Source organism: Limanda limanda, chromosome 16, assembly GCF_963576545.1.
Source record: "Limanda limanda chromosome 16, fLimLim1.1, whole genome shotgun sequence".
NCBI classification, from domain to species: Eukaryota; Metazoa; Chordata; class Actinopteri; order Pleuronectiformes; family Pleuronectidae; genus Limanda; species Limanda limanda.
In genome coordinates, this window is record NC_083651.1 from 19,632,974 (window position 1) to 19,660,076 (window position 27,103).

Consider the following 27,103-nt stretch of genomic DNA (forward strand, 5'->3'; position numbering starts at 1 on the left):
AAGAGCACCCACTTTGCTCTTTATTAGCGCCACTAAAGCAAAATACCCTCCAAGAACCCTAACCCTATGGATGAAACATTACATACAGTTTGGGGAAGAAATGGTTTATAAGTGGTTTCTATATCGATTCATTAATGTAATAAGTTAGTAATTTCTTATGAGGTCTACTCTGCGAGCCTTTCACAGTCATATCTGTTACCTTAGGTTCAGTCAAAAACCACAGGGATCATCACTCAGGTCATTCAACTTAAATTCAGACCTGTGTCACAAACTGCAGCCACGTAAAATACCATAAATCTGTTAAATTATTATTGGTTGGCCTAATTGAAAACTTGTATATTTACAGAATAAAGAAATGAGAAAAGTTTCACAGTTATGCTCATATCTTATACAAAAAATATGCTTATTTTCTTAACTCAAGTTCTATATAATTGGTTGTATATCTACTTCTTTATGTATAATAAAAATATATTATTTAATATAATTAAATGAGATTATATTATATTTATAATGTTTTAACTTTATTGAAAACAATAAAATGTTAAATTTAGCCCCAATTACATACAGTTTTTTGTACTTACCAAGTAGATTATATGAATTGTACCTTTACTAAATTTGAACTTTAATGCAGTAAATCTACTTAGCTATATTCCACCGCAGACTAAAGCACATAACTCTCCACCTGTGTCTTAGTTTTACCAAACAGAAGCTGACACTCTGCTCCTGCAGCGGAATCAGCGTGAGGCATCTCTCCCTTAGACGATCTTTGAGGACGCTCGGGGGTTCACAGGTGATCGGGCCAGAGTGTCCGGAAGTGACGTGTGACGCTCACAGGACTGAACCATAGCGGACTGAACCACTGTGGTGGACAGTAAACAGAGGGAGGGGACAGCGTCCGGACGTCCGACGTGCTCCAGCCGGTAAGGACAGCTTTATTATGATTATTATTATTTATCTCTTGTGCTGTGACATTCAAACGCTCACATTAGCGACATTGTGACCGGAGTCACTGCGGTTCGGCTCGGCTCGGCTCGGCTAGGTTCGGCTCGGTTTGTTTCTCCGGGATGAAGCGGAACGTGCTGCAGCTGTCAGGGTCCGGTTATGAATGAATCCTCCTCAACACAACACAACACAACCAGCCTGCAGCACTACTCTTCTTCTTCTTATCATCATTATTGTTATTATGATCAGGTTGTGTATTATTGTTATTATTATCATGTGACTGGGGACAGTGGTGTTGAATAGAGTCTCCAGAGGAAAAGTCTCTTTCCTGGTCTGTTTTTAAAGCAGGAGGAGTAAATTACAGGCTGCTGCAGGAGGGAGGTGAAATTACACAGAGAGCTGGAGAATTGTTTGCTTTTGCAGATAGACGCTCACGATGCAGAATGTGACTCGTGACTACGTGGCTTCACAAAGAAGCTCAAGCAGATCTTGACTGGGCAACACTCCTGGAAGAAGTAGTCAAGGGTTATAATGTTCAGAATGTTGTTTCACATTATGGTCATTATGGTTTAGAATTATCTTCACCCCATTTATCTCAGTAAGGGCACAATAAATATTATAAGATAATACAAGTTATAACTTAATTTGCACGGATACGATAAGATAAGATTGCAGAGTTTATTGATCCCACACCAGGGGAATTCTCCAGTAGAGAGGTGGACAAAGGACAACTGGGAGTGAAAAATCGAATAAAAACAGGTAATTAAATAAATTTCAAATAAAATGTATAAAAAAAATATTTGTAACATTTCACTACAAAGACAATTTTATGAGTAGATCAAGTAATAGAACAAAGGGCAGTGGCACAGGATGATTCCAAGTTATTGCACAGATTTAACAGATACATATACTGTATATACATTTACTGATATAAGTAGGTATAGTGCACATGTATAGTATAATATATATACAAGTCATATGCATGGTATTGATTATCTTATGTATATCTGATAATAGCATTAGTATAGTAGTGGGTGAGTCAAAGGGATATGTAACCTAAGCTGAAGAAATACAGTGTAAGTAATAGTTATGAAACTCAGCAACATTAAAGCTGAGAAATGTGATGCTTTACTTCTGCATGGTAGTAAAATGTCCGGTGAGACGTAACCTTGGACTTTGGGGGTTTTTCTCTTTTTTTCACTGTTATCTCACAATGTATTGACTAAGGAAATCTTAGATCAATATGGTGGAAATTATCTGCAGATGAATCACAGGAAATGGATCTATCGGCCGAAATTGAATACAAAATAATCCTAGTGTTGTTTTCACTAGTGTCTTTCATCTAAATTGTATGAATTGCTGTTTTCTTTAAATTGGCCCTTTATATTTAAATACTTTATATTGTTACAGTCGTCCAAACTGGACAAACTAAACTCCTTTTGAGTAAGTATGACAACTGAAGGCCACCACAGGTTCTCTCTGTCAGATGTGGCGCTGGGAACTCTTGAGTCTGCCTGGTCGCCGTGCAGCAGCGTCCGCCTGACACCAATCACAGACGATCATTCATCTGTCTTTTGTGAGGACTCAGTGTCACAACAGTTTTATGGCCGGGCCGCTTTCCATCCCTGCACTGCACACTTCTGACAGTCCGCCGGCAGTGGAGAGCGCTGCGTGTGATTGGCTGAGGCTGTGCTCTGTCACGGCTGCAGCCCTGTGTTCCGCCCTCACTGTGCTGAGAGCTACATTCCTGTAGGTGTCCACGTGTGTCACAGATGGCTTCGCCTCTCTTGTATCTGCTGCCTGACACTGTGGTGCAGCTACAGGTCACACTGCACCTCCAATCAGCCAAATGTAGTCGCCCCCCCCCTAACACTGTTGAAGGCTACACCTCTCAGGTTGGCTCTGTGTTTTTTTACTATGGCACAAAGATACCCAACACCAGGACTACAGCAAAGTGTGAGCAACTACACATGTGGGCCAAGGTGAGCGTTGAATCCAAACTCTGCCACTAGCAAAGTATAAAACTGATTTTAGCGAAGACACAACTCTTCCTTTAATCAGAAACAATCCATTGCTTTTACATTATCACTGAGTTATTGGCTGTTAGAATACATCACAATGGAATTCTTCACAATCTTTTTTTATTCAACAATTAAGATGCTAACTGAATACATAATTGATTGGTTATTTGTTACTAAAAAAGTATTGGTTGTTTAGTTGCAGCATTCATTTAATATTTTTCTTATTGTCAACCAATCCCATGAAAACACAAAATCCCATTTTACCTAAGGTATAGTGTATAATAAAACATATCACTCTGTGCCACGGAGCTTTATTGTTGTCCAGAAATGATTAAATCCACAACAGAGAGCTACACTGTTTCACTGGCTGATATTTTCCTTCATTATCACAAACATGGCCAATGCTTATATTGGCTCAGTCCCACACAGATAATCCTACTGCAGTTAACGCTCAGGCACCAAATGTGTATCCTACCACAGTTGAAAATAGTCTGCAACAACAAAGCGCACTAACAAATTGTTGATTTCATCCTTCATGGCCTCTTGGATTTGTCCAGCAATAAGAAACATCTATAGAAAAACTGTTTCATCTGCTAAGTGGATAAACTCCGAAATTTCATATTGAAAAAGTGGGTCAGTGCAGCGATGCTGTTGCATAGCAACACGGTGTTTATCCAGGTGTCAAGACTCTGAGCCGTGGAGTTGCGAGTGGAGCAGAGTGGAGGCGGGATCGTCCTGATGCTACAGCGACAGGAAGCAGTTTTTATGTAATTGACATGTGAGGCTGCAGCAACAGCAGCAGTGGAGCCTTGCAGCTGTTCTGATCTCTAATCTCAGCCCTGCAGACTCGGACGCTCCCATGTTTAGGGTCACATTCACATGCGGCTTCGGTCCGAGTCGTGTCCTCAATAAAGGAGGTTGTCGTCATGTTTCAAAAGATGAAATGTGTAATATTTAATGTGTCCTAATTGGTTTAATGATGAAGACCCATTAGATCTGTCAGCTGTAATATAAAACACTTTTGTTTGATTTTAAAAGTTGCATGTTTAAGTGAGTGGTTTATATTGTTTACATTAGTATCGCAATTATTTGATAAACTATTGATTAACTAAAACTATACTAACTACTTTTAAGTACCTTGAACAATGAGGCACAGAGTTATGGAAGATACATAGAACTGTCAATGGAAAGAAAGTTAAGAACAATTCTGAAATTTTATAAAACTGAGAAAATAATCAGGAGATTAATTGATGATATTTAAAAAGTTTTTCCCCAATCAATTAATTTTTATACAGAAGACTTCAGCTATTTTGATAATCAATGATTGTCGACGTTAGTAATTAAGCAAAATGGGAAATGTTCCTTCTTTAATGTGAGGATATTGAACACTTTGAGGTTTAGACTGGACAAAAACAGTATTTTTACCTCACTCTAGTTTTTTAGATATTCAGATTTTTCACGGACCACAACTCATCTATTTTTGCTTTTTTTGAAAGCTTATTATTTGAGTGCCCGATATAGAAAATAAAATCATCTCTTGTGTTGCTGTGGTCGTCTTTGGGTTAAATCACTGACCGTGCACCACAGTGTCCCACTTCTCTCCATTCATATCCCGTCACCTTGCCACTGGCGCTATTTAACAAAGGCATAAAAAACACACAGATCATTTTGAAAAAATAACTGAATCTGAAAAGTGAAAAGAAATTAATGTATTTGATATTATATTTTATATATAAATAGAAACAGATATTGGTTTGTAGTTGCTTATAGGTGGCATAAATTAATTCCTAACAGTGAGCATCTGGAAATCGTCATGACACAGAGAAGGTTTACACACACTGCTGAGTGTTCAGGTTGTGTATGCGGCAGCCATTGAAGGTCAGTTGAGTGGAAAAAGCCAAACAATAAACGTTGGGCTATAGAAAGGATATGAACATGAAAGTGTTGTCCCCTTTCCTCTCTCTCTCCCTCTTTGTCTCCATCCTCTTTCTCGCTCGCTCTCCCTGCTTCCTCCTCCTAGTCCTCTCCTCCTTGGGGCTCTCTCCTCCTCTCCTCCTCTCCTTCCTTCCTACTGACTGCACTGTCTACGCTCCACAAGTCCTGCATCCATCTCATGCTCATCTTACTGTATCCAACATAGAGCCTCACATCTGTATCACACCACTCAGCAGCTCCATTAGGAGAGTCAGCGCCTCCCTCACGTTCTTATGGCAACGCCTCGAGATAAAGTTGTCGTGTGGTTTTATTGGACAGATGCTCTGATGGTCAGCCGCCCATTTGGGGACTGGGATCCTGTTGAGAAGTGGGTTAAGCCCCTTATCTCTTTATATTTGGGCAGGGGTATTACAGTTTTGACTGTGTGGGGGTTAGATTAAGCCGGCGTGGTTGAACCCTAAGTGTGCCGCCTGGACTCTGCCTCTGGTGTTTTGCAGGATTTGCTTGCGGGGTAGAACTGGCGGAGCAGTCTGTCCCTGATGGTTATTTCAAGTCCACAGTCATATTTGGTAAAATTACAAATTTATCTGCACTATTTAGGTTTTTAAAAGAGCCACACTTCATGAAAAGCCCTTTTTGGAGACTCACTTACACGAGAACTCGGATCACAATGCAGTTTTATTTTCAAATGAAGTAGCTACAATGTTTCGGTACTATGTGTTATTTGGTTAGAGCATGAACACATACTAGTACTGTATTTACACAGTTGCACATGGCTTTTTATGCACTTCTCTCCTGTGATGTTTCTGCTATAGCCGAGTTTCTATAATTACCACAGCCTGCAGCGCCTCATGGGGAGCATATTACCACACACGAGTGGAGGAGCAAGAGCCAGAGCACATGCCCAACTCATATACTGACTGTTTGTGTGTCTGTGTGTGTTTGTGTGTGTGTGTGTGTGTGTTATCTCCAACCTCTGATCCATGCATCTGTGATATTACGTGAATAACAGTGATGCACAGTTAATCATAGGTCATGGTATAATGGGTTTGTAGCCATGAGTAATGCTTGTCCAATGCAACAGGGATGATTTCTCTAAATCGATCACAAGGAATGAGTGTGCAGTGTTCACCGCACGTGATCAAAGCAAATGTTAAACTGGAGCAGAGACAAAGAACATAAATTACACTGTAACTTGACTGTAGCAGATTATTTCTAATTCAACTGGTCGAATATAACAAGACATTTGAATATTTCATGTGGGCTGCAAGAACTGGAGGTGGATGTATTTTCCGACAAACTAAATAATTAAACGGCACATTTTTGGTAAAGGACCAGTCTGGAAGATTTAGCTGCAGGATGTGGATGGAGACCAGTCGAATACCCCTCCCCTCACATCTCCCTTTACAAGTATGTATAGGAGTAACTACGGTGGCCTTGAGGTAACGTAAAGAAACACAAAAGGTCCTCTCTCTTTTCGGTATGTCCATTGTGGGCTACTGTAGAAACAATGCGGTGCATCATGGAAGACTCCACGAAAGAGGAACCACTCCCCTTATTATGAGGTCACAAAAACACATTTTTAGTTTCAGGTGGTTATTCACTAAAAGAAACATTTTTTAAAGCAAAAATCGAATATATACCTGATACCAAAATATCTGCAAAAACAGTTGAGAGAGAGAAGATTAGAAAATAAATACATTGTTTTTAACGATATATGAATAATGATAAGTGGAGTGGATTTTTGTTTGGTTTGAGGTTGTAGCAGCAACCAGCATAATAACTAAATCGTGGATTTCAGTTTTCCAAACAGAGTGAAAATCAACTGTAAGTATAAATTAAATGAATACATCAAAAGTATGAGATAAATAAGGATTATCTTGCTGTTATCTGAGAAATGGATTCAGATATGATTTCTCCGAGCTGTGTGCACATGTGCAGTGTTAGCTCTGCGGCCCTCCATTAACTTTGCGGAGCTCCGACCTCACAAACTGGTCAGACCTCTCACCCCAGCAAGTGCAGGCAGCAGCGTGCACTCCTGTAATCTCAGGAAGACCACCACTGCTTGCCACCCACTGCAGCACTTCCTCATATCCCTCTCCAGGGGATGTGGACGGAGGAGGTGAAGTCTCTCTGAACATGGCATCCCAGCATGTGCTCATTTCCTCCCGCGGTTGTAATTCTCATTATTAAAATAATTAGCAGCAAGAGAGCTGGAGAGCCCACATAACATGTTGTGTTATCTAAGAGCGGATGCTGTGTTCGGCATTATAGCTCTGCACACAATCCCATAAATCCTATCGGGATTACCAGGTGCATTCAGTGAGGAGGGAGGACGCCGGAGACCTCGGCGCTCTGTCTGCTGCTCATCATCTCCGTGCTCCTGCGGTGGACTCTGCACTGATGATGAGGAGGGAATGAGGGTGGATGTATTGTTGTGGTGGTGCGGGGCAGAGTCCTCCAGGAGCGCTCAGCAGTCATTGTTATGTAATTTCCTCTCTGCCCGGATTGGTCTGGCTGTGGGTTGTTGGTGGGCTCAGCATATTAATCTCACAAGCATTATCTGCCTCTCGGAATCAGCGGTGGTTGTGTGCGCGACTCGCTCATCCTGTAAAACTAACCAATCGGCCGGGCCAGCCTCTCTCTGTCGTCTATCTGAGCCAAACAGGTTTGTCCCCGTGCATGAAGTGAACACGCATCTCATCAGCGTCAGCATCAGTCTTTTCTCAGGAGTTCAGGTGTTTCCCTGACTCCTTCACTCCAAATACTGCAGTTTGTCTCAGTGCTGGCTGGCTGATGTTGGGCACTGTGTGTTTTTAGGATTCAAGTAAAAAAATGTGTTGAGACAGTGTCACGTTATAAAATTCTAAGCAATTTCAAGTTTTGCAAGCATAGGAACTTCCTCTGAAGAAAAAGAAAAGAATCGACTACATGAAAGTGAACAATCTCTGTTCTGGAAGCATTTCCTCTGTCTCAGTGCAGACGAACACAACAAACTGACTTTTATTGACTGATTGTGTTGCACGTGATCTCCAAGTTTATCTGATTGATTGTCGTAGAGTTTGCTGGCACCTTAATTTCAAGTCGAATCATAAAACGACTGAAATTGGAGTAATAAAAAAGATATTGTATTTAAGTGAAGAGAATATAATAACATAAAAATCCCCCAAATTAGACACTCACAGTTTTCATCTGACAGTGAAGGTGAACTATACTTTTATTCACGGCCAAATATGTTTGAGACTTGATTCTGATTCTATGTGAATAATGTATCTATGTGACAGATTAAATCACTAATATGCTGGATTAGTTCTGCCACCAATTCAGGAAGGAAGTACAGAATTATGTTGCCTGATGTTGTATGACTTTGTATGATGTTGTATAACGTTGTATAACCACCACACAACTGAGCATGTCAACACACTGGAGGACGGAGCAGGCCTTCTCCATTGTGTGCTGGTATGTATTAGTCAGTAGTCAGTAGCTGAGCCTGTTGGCCGGCTGTCTGTGCACGGCTGCTGCATGCGATGGCAGATTGGAAAGGTAAACCACTGTCAGCTTATGTGTGCGATGGTGCTTTTGTCTTATTAATGCAGGGGACACAGGAGCTGTCAGCAGTGCTGTTCCGCTTCTGGTGAAATAGTAATGAGTTGTATAACAGAGCAGAACCAGTGTGGTTTACGGCTCGGCTGCACTGGGAGGTGAGGCCGGGCCACAGGGAGCAGTCGCTGTCCGAGCATCTGCTTCATGTGATGGAGACGGAACAAGAGGCTGTGGTCACCGCTGGGATAGAACCAGCTGAGGTACTGGTCTGGAGATAAAGTTAAAGGTATTTATCGCTGCAAAGACACAAAGTGAAGGAATTTATCATTTCCTTTGTACTTGTTGAGGGGCTTGGATAGTAATAAGCTCTCTTTCACGTGTGGACATATCATAAGGGTGATCGTGGACTTGACTTTGACCGTAACAACTGTGTGGCTTAATGATCATTTCATTCTCAATTAACCCTGCAGATTATTTTTTTTAAATTCATTGATCAATCATTCTTTTATGAAATACTGACTTGTTCTTATTTGGTTAAAACAAAGTGAATGTTTAGTCTTTTGGCCCGAAAATTGAAAATAGTTAGTGTTCACTGTAATTTACAGAGTATAACAGATTATTAATCTTGTATTAAATTGTGAGGTAAATGATTGTTATCTGCAGTCTTTGCATGGACGTTAGTGTTGGTGCACCTTCTGAAGTCATTGTAAGGTGTAGACTGACAAAGCTCTCGGACGACTTTGCCCACTGATTCTGATTCATGCGACAGAAACAACTGATGCTCTTTATAAAGAAATCTTGTGCCAGTTTTGTCCCCTTTCTCCTCAGAATGATAACACCTTATTTCATGATAGATACAGAGTTGTGATACCATTTATTTTATGATGCTTAATAAAATTGTGAGTGATGATTGACTTTCAACATCTGGGCGGCACTGAGGCAGTTTGAAGGAACCTGAGGTACAGCGCAGAAGTCTTTCTTGTACAGTAAGAAGATGTTTGGTTCAGCAGACGGGTGTTGGGGGGGGGGGCATTAGCAGCTCTGAGTGACAAAATAACTCTTTGCCATCATGAGCTTTGTTTTTGTTTTATCATTAATGCTGTAGCGTGAAGAAAATAGTAATTTGTTCCCCTTTGTCAGTCTCAAACGACGAAGGAAAGTTATGTACCGTAAGACAGTTTCTACCTGAAGAGGCTGTGATCAGAAACACACAAGCTCCGATTTCAGCTGCTCTGCTTGTCACTCGATACTTTTAATTAAAGTTAAATGAAATAAATCATCCTCATCAAAATTGCAGGACGGAGGAAATACAATGAGGAAATCATACAACTTATAAAAAACGTATAAAGGGCGGGTTTCATCAAGCTCACAGGGCTTTTCTCTCATTCCTCCTACTTTTTAAGGTGAAAGACTGATTGATACATCAATACATGTTAATACAATAATAATAATAATACCTTAATTTATATAAGACCTTTTAAAGACAAGGTATGTTACAATTTATAAGTTACAAGGCCTTTCGAAAGGGTTTAAAAAGAAATCGGAGGATGTGACTTGTGTTTTTTCCCCAAAAAACCTGTGTGATGTTTTTGTTGAAAGTGGTTTTACAGCCATGTCTTATTAAACCTGACATAACAGTTTGCTGTAGTGGCTATACATGGTTTTCTTTTACATTGAAGACTTGGCTGGAGGTGTTTCAGGTGTGTTTTCTTGATACAGTGTGACTTTACCTGTTTTCACATGTGCACACAGGCTTTTGCTGACCTTTGGAATTTGGGCCATAGAGCAGAGCTCTGTGTTCCCAATAGGCAAACAGGTCAGGAATTTGAATTCCCCTGCTCCTCTGGATATCTGAAGTCTCTCTCTCTCTCTTTCCCTTTGTCAATATTTAACCAGAGCTCTATTTTTGGGAATCCCCTTGCTGTGTGTTTTTTTTTATGTTCTGTACACAGTGAACTTATTTACGGGAATGTGTCTTCAGAAACGTGGCGAGCACTTTGCCTTACGCCCACTCCTCTTCTCTCTGGGGCTACAGGAATCCTTGACACCGTGTTAATTCGGGACTTTGCATGACAAAGGTGTAGTTTTCACAGATCCAACAATCAGCCAGCACACTCACCATTCCCTCCTGTCAGTCCCATTAGAGCCAGCATCCCGGCCATCTGCGCCGTGACTCATTTGACTGTCATTTCACGCCATTTATAGGCCGTGTTTGGACACCTCCGCCGCCGCGCCCCAAGATACCAAACCTCCCTCTCTGCCAATGTCCCCTCGCATGTGTGCAGCCCGGGGGGGATATTGGACTCCTAATACCCACCCACCCCCGTCTCTCCATGGATCGTTATATTCTTACTGCCCCCACCCCTTCCACCCATCACCTTCCCCAGAGGTTTGGGCCTGAAACGAGAAGAGGGGGGTGAGCATCTGTTCCCCGTGGCTTTCCTCTCACCCACAGGCCCCCCCTCTCAATCAGGCTCTTTTGATATCCCCTCTGGTCACAGTCAGTTTCCATATATCTGCAATTAAAACACACACACAAACACACAAACACACACACACACACACACACACACACACACACACACACACACACACACACACACACACACACACACACACACACACACACACAGACACACACAGACACACAGAGAAAACAGAGAGGGGAGTTCGTATGAGTGACATGTTAAACATTATACAGATTGAGATGAATAAAGATGACAGTGTTGTTATTAAATCTGCTGACTTTGCCAGGGTGGTACTGGAAAATTGATTGAGCAGTCAAAAGATAAGGGAGAGACTTACGATGACAGGGGGCCGCCACACGGATTGCTTCAGCATCATGTGTTCGGCAAAGGATCCATCACTACACAATGAGAAATTAATGCTTGGTGAAACATTTTGAAGAAAGCAGAGGCTGTGGTTTAAAGTCAACATGTAGGTTTGAAATTGAATTGATCAGGTTAAGGATACAGGACGAAACGGCAGTCGTACGTGGTGATGCTGATTTACACTCGGCAGGTTGAGAACTGATGACTGATCAGGAACAAAGTGCAGAAGGAGTGATACTGGTGTCCTACTTACAGAGACGCCACCGCAGCCTATAACCTGCTGCTCCCAGCTGCTTTTGCTTTGAAATATCTCCCACCAACCCGCCCACCCTCTTTATTCTCCTCTCTCCTCTTCATCTCTCGTTGCACTATCCTCCTCCTCCTCTTCCTCCTCCTCCTCTCAGAGTCTGTGCACAAAGCTCCACCCCCCCCCCCCCCTCCCTCCCCTGCTCTCTGAGCCGTGTCCTCTCTGCGTCAGACGGCTCCATTCATGAAAAGTGTGACGTGAGCAGGTCTCTTAGCGAGAGCCGGTGACGCTGCCGCCCACCCACTCACATTACAGGTGCTGCAGGAGTTGAGTGTCTGTGCATCTCCGGGCCCTCTTGTCTCCCTCTATCCCGGGTTGCTTGCTGTTTTTCTCTTCTTTTTTTGGATCCTGACTCTTTCTTCCTTGCCTTTTTATCCCCCTATCTCGTCATCCCTGCCTCAGAGCTCGGAGCTGAGAGAGGACCATGAAGCCGGGCTCTGTACGCTGTGAGTAATCTGCAGATGCTGCTGCTGTCTTCTCGCCCTGGTTGTGTGTACGAGTGCTCTCTTTCCTTTTTTAATTGTACACATGTATTCGTCTGCAGCGAGACATCCCCAGGCCTGTGTGTTCTTGTGCTATTTGCATGTGGATCAGCTGTCAGTGCTCGTTCAGGAGCGATGCTGCAGGAGTGTGTCGAGCGTTTGTGCGTCGGTGCGTGTGCAGGATCTATTTTAGGCTCCGCTGTGATGATGCTGCTGCTGCTGCTTTTTGATGCAGTGCCTCTCTGTGCCCTCTGAAGGACAGGGTGAGATGTAGGAAGAGGTGTGCGAGCGGGCGAGCGGACGTCCCCCACATCCACGTTTTCATTTAGCAACAGAATCAAACCAGTGTGACCTCTGAGGCTTCACAACGCCCTGATGGCCAGAGATGACGGACTTTCTGGGGGTGCACGTGTTTATTGTGCACGGCCACGGGCACTTCTGCATGTGCACGCACACAAATCGCACTCACTTTCCCCTTCACTGTCTCTCATAGTCTCTTCCTTTACTCCACACCACTCGTTCTGCATATTCTCTCTCTCTCTCCCTGCCTGCCTCGTCATCTCCGACTTTTCTCTCCCCACTCTGCGTCCTCATCTCTTTATTTACCCGGCTTGGCAGCAGGAGCGCTCTGTGTGTGCCCACCTCTGTCCTCTGCTACTAAGCGTGTTTATGTAACGGCACAGGATGAGTAGCCGGCAGCCGGGACTTTAGAGGAGCGGAGGAGGGAGGAGGGAGGAGGGGAGAGCTCCATCCATCCCTCCATCCTTTTTCCACACAGTGTTTGAAGTAGCGGCTGCAGATCCAAGAAGAGTTTGCCGTTCGGGTTTCCTCTCGAGCATCTGACTCCAGCAGCTTGCAGAGAACATAATTTCCTATTTAAATGCACATGTTGCGGTTATTTTAAGAGCAAGCAGGGACAGAATGAACCCGGGAGCTAATAGAAGCACTAATGCGTATTGATTTCCCAGCCTCCCATCTATCTTCAGGCAGAACAAAATAACATGTTGTACAACACCCACTTCCTCCCACATGCTTGTGCTTATTCTTTTCTCTTTTGCTCTGTAGATTTGTACACTTTCATGAGGCAGCCATTAGAACAGTGTCAGTCGCAACCTCCTGCAATATGTGTTTGTCTGTAGTGTCGCTCCTCGTGTGTGGGTCTGTGTCTGTCCTCGGCCCCTTGTTGTTGGAGGACGAGCAGGCCCAGGCCATCCCCTATCAAAAGAGCACAAGGGGGATTGTTGTGGCAGCAGCTGCTCTGGTGTGCAGTGTTGGAGCGTGCGTGTTTGTCTGTGTGTGTATGTGTGTGTATGTGTGTGTGTGTGTGTGTGTGTGTGTGTGTGTTTCTGCTGCTGTCTCCTGGTTGTGCAGGGCAGACGGGCCCAGTTCCCACGGAGCCGGCTCCTCTTGTGTCCTTTGTTGTCGCTCCGGGAGTCTTTCCCTTTGCAGCGTGGTCGTGGTACAGTATCACGCCGCAAGCAGCCACAACCACAGCCTTCACATCGTCCCTATTCACATCCATCCACGTCTCCTTTCTCTCCTCCCTAATCTGCTTTTCTTCCTCTACTTTTCTCTGAGCTCTCCTCTCGGTCTCCTTGGCCCCACCGTCCCTCTCTGTCTGTTTGCATTCATCACACTGGATGGATCTGGTTCATAAGCGGAGCTCTTTTAAACGTCTACATTAAAGCATCACCGGGAACAAAAAGTCTGCTTAAACTGCAAAGGCCAACGTTCAGACTGTTTGAGCTTTTCTGTGGAAACCTTTTGTGATATTTGCAGATTTTCTTTAGGAGGCTGCGTGTCCTGGTTGCAGTGGGGGGGCTGCAGGCTCACTGAGAGGCTGGGGGACTGGAGCTGGAGGGGAGAGTGTGTGACGCGTCCATGGCGCACACTCTTTTCTTCAGTTATTTATTTTCTCCAGTTCTGGCTGGTACCGGCTGAGTCTATTTGAGGAACAACTTGTGTGTTTGTGTGTGTATGGGTGTGTGTGTGTTGTTGGAGTGCTAATGATTGTCAGCCGAGTTTACCCCCACGTGTCTGAATTTGAATGCGTCATTCTTAAATTGAATTTGGTTTGAGTTACTGACAGACCCTGAAAACCATCCAGACAGACACTGACTTTAGAAAAAGAGGAAACTTGGGCTTAGCTTGTTTGTACGCACTCTTTCAGTCTCCTGTCAGTCAGCTCTCTCTCTCTCTCTGGGAGTTTCAGTCATCCACCTGACCGCCCTCCTCTTCCTCCTCCTCCTCCTCCTCCTCCTCCTCCTCCTCCTCCTCCTCCTCCTCCTCCTCCTCCTCCTCCTCCTCCTCCTCCTCCTCCTGTGAAACTCTGCCTTCACAACAAACTCTTCATATTCCACATGATCCCACCTGGCACTTTCCCTGTGGCTCCAGCATGTAGCCCTGACCTTGTAGCCATTAGCCCAACAACACCAGTCAAACTCTGGGCAGGCAGGTGCATGTGACCTGCTCGCCCCTCCGGCCACCACTAGGTGTTTAAATCAGCCCAGGTGAGTCACCGGAGGGAATCAGAATGTAGAGGAAAGAGGAGATTGTAACAAAATGGCAGCCGCGTGATGGCAGATGGAATGCTTGAGCCAGAATTAGTTTATCTTTCCCTTCCACCGCCGAGCCCGCACCAGCAGATTAATACTTTCACCTACAGCAGGCCGTCCAATCCCCCGAGCGAGGAAGAGCTGAAGTAGGCATCGACAACAAATCACGGGTCAGCTCAGAGTCCCCCCCCCCCCCGAGGTCTCTGCACTGTCATGTTGCAAAATATGTCACAAGGGTGTCTGCTTCAGTGACAGGAAAGAAATTCATGTTTCCACATTTGTGTTTCATAACAGTGTTTACTCGCACAGGAAAAGTCCAGAGTCTGCACTGATTCCAGAAACAACCAGAGTCCAACTGTTCAGCTCATGTAATAACAGAAAGTCACGAGTGTAGTTTCGAAACATAGAAACTCCTAGAAAAAATGATGAGAGAGTCCTGTGTTCGTCCAAGCTCTTTGGTTTTTACAATAACTTCTATCGCTTCCATTGAGTTGCTCAGTGGAGACGATGCTCTTTCTTTTTTTGTTGCCCGGCAACAAGCTCTGCAGGGTGAAGCAATGGAGTAGAAGAAAGTGCTTGATCCTCGATAATACTTCAGTCGTGTGTCTCTGCTTGCTTTAGTTCTCTGAGGATATGAATGTCAGCATTTTTATTTTCAAACACAGGACAGGTGTCACAAGATAACTGTAAATGTCACAACACAACTACAAACCCACAACGCAGCTGCGAACGCCACAACGCAACTTCAAAAGCCACGACACAACTACAAAAGCCACAACACAGCTACAAAAGTGACAACACAACCACGAAATCCCCACAACAGAAACAACACCACAACTTAAGTGAGTGACATCCATTGCATGTGTGTTTTCCATTATTGTGAGACGTCTCTGTCTCCATATCAGTTGTGTGTGTGAGATGCTTGGTGGATACATCCCAGACTTCTGTCCTCTCCAGACCTGAGAGCTGGATGAGAGCGAGTGGGACCGGGAGCAGAAGGTCAGGATGGATGCTGTGTTGACATGGTAACGTGTGAATGATGAGGTGGGACAGGGTCTAAATTGGTTCATTGTTGGTGGCGCAGCTGCCACCCAAAGGGAGGTTCCCCCTGTGGGGCGCAGCAGGGCTTCCCTTAATGAGGAGCAGAGTGATGGAGACACACATGCTGCACGTGGTGCGGTGTGGTGTTTGTGGGCTTGAGCATTAATCCAGTGTGTGTCTGTTTATGTTAAAGGTCGGCCTTTTGCTACAGTATGTTGTGGAAGGAACAAGATATTGAAACGCAATCTAAACAACCACATTAATGTCTGCTGAGTACCAATCCCCAGTGTATTGTTGGGAGTAGTGGGATTATTGGATCCTGCCAGACATGGCCCGTGTGTGTGTGTGTGTGTGTGTGTGTGTGTGTGTGTGTGTGTGTGTGTGTGTGTGTGTGTGTGTGTGTGTGTGTGTGTGTGTGTGTGTGTGTGTGTGTGTGTGTGTGTGTGTGTGTGTGTGTGTGTGTGTGTGTGTGTGTGTGTGTGTGTGTGGAGGGGGGTGTTCTCTCAACCTGATCCCCCTGCAACACCAGCTGCCACTCACACACACATTTGCAATATCAGTCTTTCACATAAATGTGTGTTCACATACTAAGAAACTACCATAATGCATTGTGCTATTGATCGCCTTAAGAGGAGACAAGAATGAGAGGAAGTGTGTAGAGGATAGAGGGGGAGGGCTGAATAGGGTATGTGTTTGTGGAGCTTGTCTCTAGAGCCCTGTAGAGGGATTAAAGGATCAGCCCCTGATCATTTTTCTCTCTCTCTCTCCATCCCTCCATCTCTCTCTCTCTCTATAACCCTCTTTCTTCATTTCATCCATTCTGCTAAATATCTGTATTGTGTCTCGTTCGGCAGAGATATCTACTTTACACAAACATGTAACACAGTCGTGCCGAGCATCAGATGGACGGTGTGCGTTTGCACTGTCACGGTTACTTTCGGAAAGTCCAGTAAATAAATAAATGTAAACGAAACCTCGATCAGGCCCGGACATTATTCATGGGCCTCTATGCTCCGAGAGATCGTACATTAGAGATTAATGGGTGAGAGAGCGAGAGGTTTGTTTCCTGTTCTCGGTGTCACATGGAGATGCAGAGACTCCACCTGGAAGGAAAGAGGAGCAGAACAAATAGGTGATAATTAGAAGAGGTTGAAAAGCATCAGATTGTCTGGCAGGCTCTCTAATCACTATTCAGTAAACAAACTTAGGTTGTCTTATTTGGTTGAACGAAGTTACTGTGCATGCAGGGTTGGGTCCTCACGTGTGTGTCTCTGTCCAGCCGACCACATCCACCCACTGCGGCCCACGTCAGAAGCCCCGGCTCTGAGACTCATCCGGGGGGTGGAATTACAGCGCGGGCCTCTACTCGCACGGCTCAATTGTCTCTGCTGAGGAATGGACGGATTTATTGGATACCTGAGAGAGCATTCTCTCCTTCCCCTGCACTCTCAGCAACCTGCTTAGAGACAGACCTGCATTATAGATGAGGCCCTGGCAGCCACCACACTCTCACAGCGCTCAGGTTTCCCACCAGTAGATATACACACAAATACTGTACATGTATTCATACAAACACGGAGGCAGCACTCGTGCAGGCCAGCAGACCGGAGCACATGTAGCTGTGACCTTCTCCAGTTCGAAAACCTTGAATGCACAACAATCCTCCTCTCTCTTTTCCTGTCATTTTTCTGATCTTCACTCTATTGTCACTTATCCAAGAAGGCAAAATGGCAAATACAAATTCATGATTTAGAAATATCATGTTGTGATATGAAATCCAGGCCACAGAATGTCAGCAGCAGAGTTGGATCAGAGGGATCAGGGCTTGATTGTACTTCGACCTGTGCCAAGTGGAGGAGCTGCGCTTTTATGTCGGCGCTGCCCGCAGAGGGCAACATACACACTGTGTGTGTTTCATTGGTCTTCATGACCATCGCCTGCCTGTCAGGAGACTTCCACGTAACACAGAGCCAGCTCACTGCTCTGCCTCCGTGTCTCCTCCCTCCTGGACTTTGGTCTCCTGCTCTCCACTGTACACACTGTACAACCTCTCTCTGTATCTCCGGCTCACTGTGTCCTGCACTCTGTAGTTTCCACCGCCCCTTCAAACTTGATGGGATTTCCAAGGCACATGGGTTGAAAGGGAAAAATAGATCTAGTGTCGTATACACTGCGATTGAGTCACTACACCGAGATTCAAGAGAAACAGTCTGTATGTTAAGGAGATCGTCTGTGTCACACATGGTTGTAAAGGGCCCTGTTTATTGGAAAACACATTTTCCCAGTTTGAATTCTGTATCACTGTGATAATTGCTCATCTATCTCTTGTTAATTGCTAAATATATGTAAAAAAAACAACATTACAGTATTTTTACATTTAAATCCATATCCTGCTGTCGTCATGACTCTCCATGTTGAGCTGCTATCGTTACTGTCAGCATTGCTGTAAGGCAAGATGCACATTCAGCGCTATTGGTTACTGGAAAAGCAAATTAATATCTAGGACGGTTCCCTCTTTGACTGTGCTTTTACCAGACACATAACCATGACAGTAGCAGTGCATAGATGAATTATTCCTGTTATTAATCCTGACATATCATACTTGGGTGTGGATACAAATTAAGCAGAACGATTCCTCTCATTTTTCTCATCAAGTCAACACTGAACTTCCTCTGGTCCTCACCTGGCGAGTTTGAAGACAATAGGATCAGCAGCTGTGGAGAAATTCAAAGGCAAACAAAAAGAAGACAATTCACGAGAGGGATGACAGAGTTAGAAGTCACGGGATGGAACACTCCCTTCTTTGAACTCGACCTTTACTTTGTTCTCAGCTGCACACCTGTAAAGTTTCAGTAGAGCTCATCGCACACACAGACATGTAATCACCTGCTGAAGTACTTAAAACTGCCTCTGTGGTAGGTCCCCTGCGTACACACACACACACACACACACACACACACACACACACACACACACACACACACACACACACACACACACACACACACACACACACACACACACACACACACACACACACACACACACACACACACACACACACACACACATACACACACACCGGTAATCAGTGACAAAGGCAAGACAACCCAGGACTGCTCAGACAGATAGACTCCATATTAATTGGGTCTAGGTAATGTGATTAATTATAAAGTTATCTGATAATTGTACCACTGAAGTACATCATCTTTCACACATCCTCCATCTTGTGGCAGGAGTTTTTAATACATGTACTTATACACATAATGGTAAATGTATAAGTCTGTGATAATAGTTTCAGATGATTGTTTTCTGAAATATATCTAATAGTATTCTTTTTATTTCCAGGTTTTCGGGTCTAAACACAGACTCAGTCGTCCTAATACACACAAGACCTTTAATCCCACTGCTATATGCTACTGCTACTGCTCCTCAGAGATCATGGTAGAGCATCAGTTGTGTTTGTGTGTTGAGTCCAAGTGTTTCCCAGATGTTTACCAGAGATGCATTTGAACTATACCGCAACATCTTTCATGCAGAAACTCTTTGTCTCTTGTGCACTGATTTAAAGCTCGTCTGAAACGTCTGACCTTTCCCACTCTGCGTTGTTTGCAGTAATAATAATTAACGTGAGCCCTCTCTCAGCCCCGGATCAATGAGAGGAAGTGAGAGGATTGCATTTCTATTTGTGGAAGTAATAGGGTCCCACTATGGCAGCAGAAATAATTGTGTTTGTGTTGTCTCAGAGATGTCTACGATCACCCAGATTGAATCAACGTAGCTTTTTTATTTTAATTCCATTTTCTATGGTCTCTGTAATTTAGTTAACCTGTCTTTCTTTTTCTCTCGCAGGTGATCTTCAGCATCCAGACACACCAGTGTGTTAGGACACGCCCCTCTCATCATCATTGGGCAGCCCATGCACACGCACGACACCATGGGTAGCTCCCCAGAGGTGCTGTCCTGGACTTCCTGCCCCAGTTTGCTGGTGGGCAAGCTGAAGGAGGAGCTCAAGCTCACTGTGGCCGGGGACGCCATGAAGAAATCCAACCCGCCCAACTCACAACCCCAGCCTCCTCAGGCCCCTCCCTCTAACCTACCTCCTCAGATCATCACGGACCTGGCCCCGCCAACACACCTGCCCGTCCCCGTGCAGACGCTGCAGACGCCCGGTCAGGACGAGGACTCTATGCTGGGGGGGGCAAGCCCCCCGAACACGGCGCTGAGTGTGGACTCCATGCGGAGCGACGGCGGGCACTTCGACAACAGCGTGCTTCAGCTGCAGGAGCACGAACAGGAAGAAGCTGTGTCACCGGCATCCTGTGAGCACGGGTGTGGCAGTGGGATGGAGGAACAGATGGTGGAAGGGGAATGTCCCATGCACCAAAGTGGAGAGGGGAGACAGAGCCACCCACATCACCCTGATGACATCAAGCTGCATTTCCACAGAGCAGGCCCTGGGTCAGGGGGCTTCTTAGAGGGGCTGTTTGGCTGCCTGCGGCCGGTCTGGAACATTATAGGGAAGACGTACTCAACAGAATACAAGCTACAACAGCAAGGTTGGTTCATGGATTTTGTCTTTCTGTGTTTAATCCAGATGTCCCTGTATCTTTAAGACCTTTGAGGGACAACCTTTAGATTCCTGTTTCTCCTAATGTAGCCTGAAACCGTAACTCAATAGCCGGCCCTAGCTGCAGTGTACTGCTGATGTGGTGAGTCTGCACAGCTGTCAGCTTCAACTGAGGTCAGGATACAGGTAGTCTCTCCTTGCTGCAGGCCTGCCTGATCAGGTTGGACACACGGGCTGCAGGGTACGATTGGAGGTCAGACAGAACGGGCCTAAAGATTTTATCATCTACACTGTTTCCACCTTCACATAATAAGGACGGAACAGCACGTGATGCACCTCCTGAAGATCTAAGATGTTTGGAGCATTTTGCCTTCAGGGCTTTAGGTTTATTTTTGCTCAGTATGACTCATGAGCCTCAGGGAGAAACAGAACTTGTGGTTTAATGCTTCAATTTTTATATTATAATTATAGAGAACATATAAAAACAGGGTAAAATACATACCGAGGCTCGTATATGATGGGACGCCCAGAAAGTGTTTTATCCTGTAAGAGGTCAATGGCCGAGAAACTAATGACAACCTTTGCTTTAAAGTACAAATGTGACAGAACAAAGAGTAAAGACAGACAGAAATAATGCTGAGTCTCAAATTTAGACAATCATATGCACTTCAGAAATAATCATTGTTGCATTACTTCTGACTACATGTGATCCAGACATGTGGGAGGTTCCCTTTGAGGAGATTTCGGAGCTGCAGTGGCTGGGCAGCGGCGCACAGGGAGCGGTCTTCCTGGGCAAACTAAACTCTGAGGAGGTGGCCATCAAGAAGGTGCGCGAGCAGAAGGAGACCGACATCAAACACCTGCGGAAGCTCAAGCATCCCAACATCATCAGCTTTAAGTGAGTCTATGACAACTTGACCTTGTTTGTCACCTGATGCTGTCCTGTTGTTTTCAGAGCTGGTTCGCTCTGTGGTGTGTAAATGTGTTTCCTGTGTTTTACCCAACCCAGGGGCGTCTGCACTCAGGCTCCGTGCTACTGCATCATCATGGAGTACTGCGCCCAGGGCCAGCTGTACGAGGTGCTGAGGCTGGGAAGGAAAGTGACCCCCAGGCTGCTGGTGGACTGGGCCGCAGGCATCGCCAGCGGCATGAATTACCTACACCTGCACAAGATCATCCACAGAGATCTCAAGTCTCCCAAGTGAGCTTCTTGGTTTTTATTATAAGACCAGAATATAATAGACTTTGTTTTTAATTCTCATTCCTTTCCACTCTGCTATTATGAAAACGATCTACAATCATGTTGTGTTATAGATGAAATATAGATAATAAAATCTCTATATCAACTCTAAAAAAAGTAACCATGTTCTATACATATAAAAACACAAGTAAAATACATAGAAATAACATTAAAACAAATAAAAATGCAATCATAAAATAATAAATAAAACAATAAAAACACTTAAGCATGACCACCCATTGCAATGATTAAAACTAAAATTGGAAAAGTCAGGGAATGCGGGACGATAAAATTACATTTGAAGCTTCATTTCAAAGAAGCTACTGACTCAGCCTGCCGTCTTTCCTCAGGCAGGGTGTTCCAGAGCCTCTGAACTCTTGTTTGGAGAGTATTCAAATGAAAATCATTCTCTATGTGAAGCAGAAAAAGTGACACACTTTATGCTTTCCTGTTTTTTTGTTTGTATTGTTATGTGGGCCCATGTAAGTGCTGTGGTCTCGTTCTTAAAACTAACCTCAGTAAAACAGCCCTGTAGTCTGATCCAAGATTTCTTAGCCCAAAGCAGCAACAGCAACTCAACCTTTCCACTCTGAATATTCTGACATTAGCTTTTATTCTGACATTTCCCATGAATTAATAAAACTTAATATAAGAGTAAGACAGTGTCCCGTCCTGCTCCTCCTGCCTCATCCTCTGCACACTGTAGCCGTGTTACTCGAATCGATATCATCACGCTGCAGCAGCAACAAACACTGTGTGAGTCAGCAGGTGAATCTGCCAGAAAAGGTCATTCTCATTTGATTAAATAAGGTGATCCAAAGTCAGAAATGTGCTCCTGTGAGTGTAAGGTCTTTGAGAATCGAAGATTGATTTTTAAATGCCATGAAGAGAAACTAGTTTTTCTTTAAAACAGGTCATCTGACCAGGATTATGTTACATGTTTTTATAAAATTCTAGCTTTACAATTGCCAAATAGTTGACCCATTATTATATAGTTGTTTTATCTTTTTTGTCATTTTAATCTAAACCGCTTTGCTTTCTCTTTTTGTCTCTCAGTGTTTTGGTCACCAGCGACGACACTGTGAAAATATCTGACTTCGGAACGTCCAAAGAGCTCAGTGACAAAAGTACAAAGATGTCATTTGCGGGTACGGTGGCCTGGATGGCCCCAGAGGTGATCAGAAATGAGCCTGTCTCTGAGAAGGTCGACATCTGGTGAGTAATGAAATGCCACAAGTTTAATATAATAAGTTAAAGAGATATAGTGAAATTATGAATTCAAGATATGTAGCTGAAGCTTGTTATAGTTGAGATTATAAGAGATATTATCTGTATGGTTCATTACATTAGAGAAAATTAAGTCATCATACTATTGATATTTGTCATCGATATTTTCTTATATTTTAAAGAGTAATCTGTTACTGTAGTGAGACCTTTTTGTCTGTACTTGTGTGTTGCAGGTCATTTGGAGTTGTATTGTGGGAGCTGCTGACCGGTGAGATTCCCTACAAAGATGTCGACTCCTCTGCCATCATTTGGGGAGTCGGCAGCAACAGTCTTCACCTTCCAGTCCCCTCCACCTGCCCCGATGGCTTCAAAATCCTCATGAAACAAACATGGTGAGTTTGGACAGTAATATGTTTTTTCACAACTTTTGATCCCCTCTCAAATTTTAAGAATAGTTGATCACATCCCTTTTTCTTCTTCTTTTCTTGGGGTTGATTCCAGGCAAGGTAAGCCCAGGAATCGGCCTTCGTTTCGTCAGATTCTCCTGCACCTCGACATCGCCTCCGCTGACATCCTCGGAACTCCTCAGGAGACCTACTTCCAGTCTCAGGTCTGCAGCTGAAATACACAAATTACCTTCATTTTGTATTGCTAACAGGGTTTTCTACACTTGTTTCCTATCATACATTTAGTAAGCACTCAAAAGAAGAGCACTGCACTCCAGACGGCAATATTTTAGCAGTGTGTGTGTGTTGACCGCATTTCCATTGTATCCATTCCCATTACAGACTGAATGGAGGGAGGAAGTGAAGAAACATTTTGAGAAGATCAAAAGTGAAGGAACCTGCATCCACAGGCTGGACGAGGAGCTGATCCGGCGCCGCAGAGAGGAACTCAGGTGAGCATGACGTCAGATGTGGTGGGAGTGATGTTAACGTTCAGGAGGTCGACCGAGTCGTAACTAACCTGCTTGTCACTTGTGTGTCGGTGGTTGGTGCTTGTATTGAATTAAGCAAACAAAAAGTATAGTACCCTTATTGGGCAAAAATATACAGAAGTATCATTCTCTTATAAACGTGAATTACATGGCATCATAGATCGTCCACAGACAATCCTAAGTACGTCTCTATTTTAATGAAAATTTAAGTGCTTTTTCAATGATTTATTACTTAAATTGAAGTCCCTCGAAATATATATTTTGCTGTGTATCCTGTCGACCCTCAGACACGCACTGGACATCCGGGAGCATTATGAGAGGAAACTGGAGAGAGCCAACAACCTCTACATGGAGCTCAGTGCCATCATGCTGCAGCTGGAGGTCCGGGAGAAGGAACTAATGAAGTATGTAAAAGAAAAAATCACATGTTAACTCCTTGCTTCATTATCAGAACTGTCAGTATCCTATTCCCTTCTTTTCAAAGATAACACGATTTGAAATGATGAGTGCTCAGGCAAAATTTACTAAAAGCTATTGGCAATTTTTGACTCATATCACAATCATTAATATAAAGTGTGATCATTCTATTAAGATTATGTTTTTTTTAGACAGTTTAGACCAATGAAAGTACAACTCTGTGTAGAAGATAACGTTAATGATGCTCCCAGTCACACATCTCTAAATCAGTTCTGCTGCCCCTGCAGGAGAGAGCAGGCAGTGGAGAAGAAATATCCTGGGACCTACAAGAGGCATCTGGTCCGACCCATCGTCAGGTCCAACGCTGTGGAGAAGCTCATCAAGAAGAAAGGAAGCATCTCCCACAAACCCGGCGTTCCCCCCACCAAAAGGTCTGACGCATTTCCAGTTTGAAATATTTATGCACTAATTAAGTACGATGAATGGTTATATTTCCTGGTAAAAGAAGTACCAATGAGAATCAAAGTAACTTAAATACAATACGTTGCTGGATACTCGTTTACAGGCCAGACTTGCTTCGTTCTGATGGCATCCCCAGTGTTGACCCTGTCCCCTCCCCCTCGCCGCTGTCTGCCAGCCCAAAGGTCTCCACCCCTCCCGGTAAAGCCCGTTACCGGAGCAAGCCTCGCCACCGCCGCGCCAACAGCAAAGGAAGCCACAGCGAGTTCCCCGGCGTGCTGAGGCCGGTCGCCGGGGCCCTGGAAGACACCCGGTCTCTCCAGGCGCCGCCGTTCCACCATCTCCACCACCACCACCTCCTACCCAATAAGGGGCCCTTACTTCCCTTGAAGGGCCGCGAGCAGGCTGTTGTCAACTGTGCCAACAACCTGCGCTACTTTGGCCCGGCCGCTCCCCTCCGCAGCCCCCAGACGGACCACCTGCAGCGGCTGGTGTCTGGATCCGGGCCCGACCTCATTCCCACCGCTGTGGATGCAGACACGCGACAACGGACTTCATCCACTGGCTCCGATCCTGCCCCGGGTGCTGCCGCCAGTTCTTTGTGCCCCTGCTGCCAGGCACATCCCTTCCCTGGCTGCCTGCACTGTCAGGAGACCCCGCCTGCGTCCAGCAACCCAGAGCTACCCAACTACTCGCTGCTCGGCACCCAAGAAAGGACCCAGTCGTCTTTAGGGGCTCCAAGCAAGGATCCAGCCTTGGACGGGGGGGCCTCAAAGAAGACCGAGCTACAGGAACAGGAGGCATCCCAACACACACACACCCTGCCCTCTGCACTGCCACACAACCTCAGACCGCTCAGGAAGGTAAGAACAGCTCGAGGCCTAACGTCAGGGAATCTGGGAAATGTGATTGTGTGAGGAAACTGAAAGATGATTGTTTCTCTGACAGGGTGATGAGTCATCTGAAGAGGAGGAGGGAGAGGTGGATAGTGAAGTGGAGTTTCCAAGGAGACCAAGGTAAAATACAGTTGTTTCTTTAGTGTGCATACTTAACCTTCATTATACTGTAACGCTATTACATCATGTGGTACAATAAAAGAACCATTATTATTTTAATACAAATATTTGTAGCCTACATTAGGTTTGTCACTGGGAGGTGACGCAGGTTGGCGTTACGGTCCACTGCTAAATGAGGTGAATCTATAAACCCCAAATGTGAAACAGATCCGTTGATCACGTGTTGATAGCAGGGAGATGTCACAATTCTTATCGCTAGCACGCCGTTTTTTATTCTCACTCAAAACATCCAGATCAGCTATCATATAGCCACATGCTCTGTCTGCCATGTAAAGTAACTTTGTTAGGAAGTTTGTAATAAATGGGAACTTGCCCCTGTACCCAGCTAAGTGGCTGATTGATTGTCAGGACCGTCACTACAGCTCGTGGTAAGTTATACCAGAAAGCATAGAAAATCTCCTCACCTGTTCCCTCACAGGCCTCATCGCTGTATGAGCAGCTTCCAGTCCTACTCCACCTTCAGCTCGGAGAACCTGTCCGTGTCCGACGGAGAGGAGGGCAACACTAGCGACCGCTCCCACAGCGGGCCCCTGGAGAGGATGAGCGCCAGTCAGGAGGAGCACCTGGACGAGCTGCTGTCCCACACACCGGACATCCCCATCGACATCAACACCCAGTCGGACGGCCTCTCCGACAAGGAGTGCGCTGTCCGCAGGGTCAAGACACAGATCAGCCTGGGGAAACTGTGCTCAGATGAACACAGCTATGAGGTCAGTGCTGGGGATGTGAAGGGGATTCATTTAACATCCCTGAACATCTATGACTAAAGAGTTCTCTATAAGAGTTCCCTATTATCATCATTATTATTATATTTACTATTATTATTATATATACTGTTGCTGCCATTATTACTATATACTGTTATTATATTGGTATAATTACTATCATATATAAATATATATTATGTTATATTATAAACTATATATACTGTACTATTTTTATATACTGTCTAACAATAACATTACCATCATATCATTAGTACTATTACCATCATCTTGCCACTGCGCCTTATCTACCTATTTTATCTTGTGTTTCTGTTTTTATTCTTTCTACCTCAATATTTTTTATTTTATTCTATTGTATTGTATTTTATTGTTTTCAAATATACCGGCTGCTATGACGACTTAATTTCCCTTCGGGGATGAATAGAGTAATCTATCTATCTATCTATCTTCTGTGTTTTTTTACAATGTAAACTAAATGTTATGGCTGTTTTTACATTAATAATGGTTTTATATCACATTTATTAAAAAAAATCTACATCTATGGGTCACGCATGACTCATAATACCACCCAGTGCACTGCATCCTCAAGGCATTTTTTGAATTTCCAGGGCTCTTCAGCTAAGTCTTAGGGGTGAATATGAGCAAAGTGAACAGGTGTGATGATGTTTCTCTGTGTTTCCTGTCTCAGAATCCCCTGCAGTTTGGAGACTCAGACTGCGACACGTCAGAAGCAGAGTGCTCCGACGCCACCATCAGGAACAACAAAGCCGGGGCTCCTTCCTCGTGGTGAACACA

The 27,103-nt window shown here is 44.5% G+C and overlaps 1 protein-coding gene across 2 annotated transcripts; it reads left to right on the forward strand.

The window, feature by feature from the left end:
• Positions 1-869: 869 nt before the first annotated feature.
• si:ch211-45c16.2 (mitogen-activated protein kinase kinase kinase 13) lies at positions 870-27,103 on the forward strand. Of its 2 annotated transcripts, XM_061087962.1 has the most exons (15): positions 12,011-12,025; positions 19,006-19,101; positions 19,510-20,216; positions 20,942-21,125; positions 21,237-21,428; positions 22,524-22,682; positions 22,928-23,086; positions 23,196-23,304; positions 23,483-23,592; positions 23,919-24,035; positions 24,336-24,479; positions 24,614-25,370; positions 25,456-25,523; positions 26,002-26,293; positions 26,997-27,103. In XM_061087962.1, exons 3-15 carry the CDS (start codon positions 19,577-19,579, stop codon positions 27,096-27,098), a joined length of 3,033 nt encoding a protein of 1,010 aa, XP_060943945.1. In that variant the 5' UTR covers positions 12,011-12,025; positions 19,006-19,101; positions 19,510-19,576; the 3' UTR covers positions 27,099-27,103. The 2 variants fall into 2 exon arrangements, with proteins under 2 accessions (XP_060943944.1, XP_060943945.1); XM_061087961.1 differs by lacking the exons at positions 12,011-12,025; positions 19,006-19,101 and adding an exon at positions 870-920.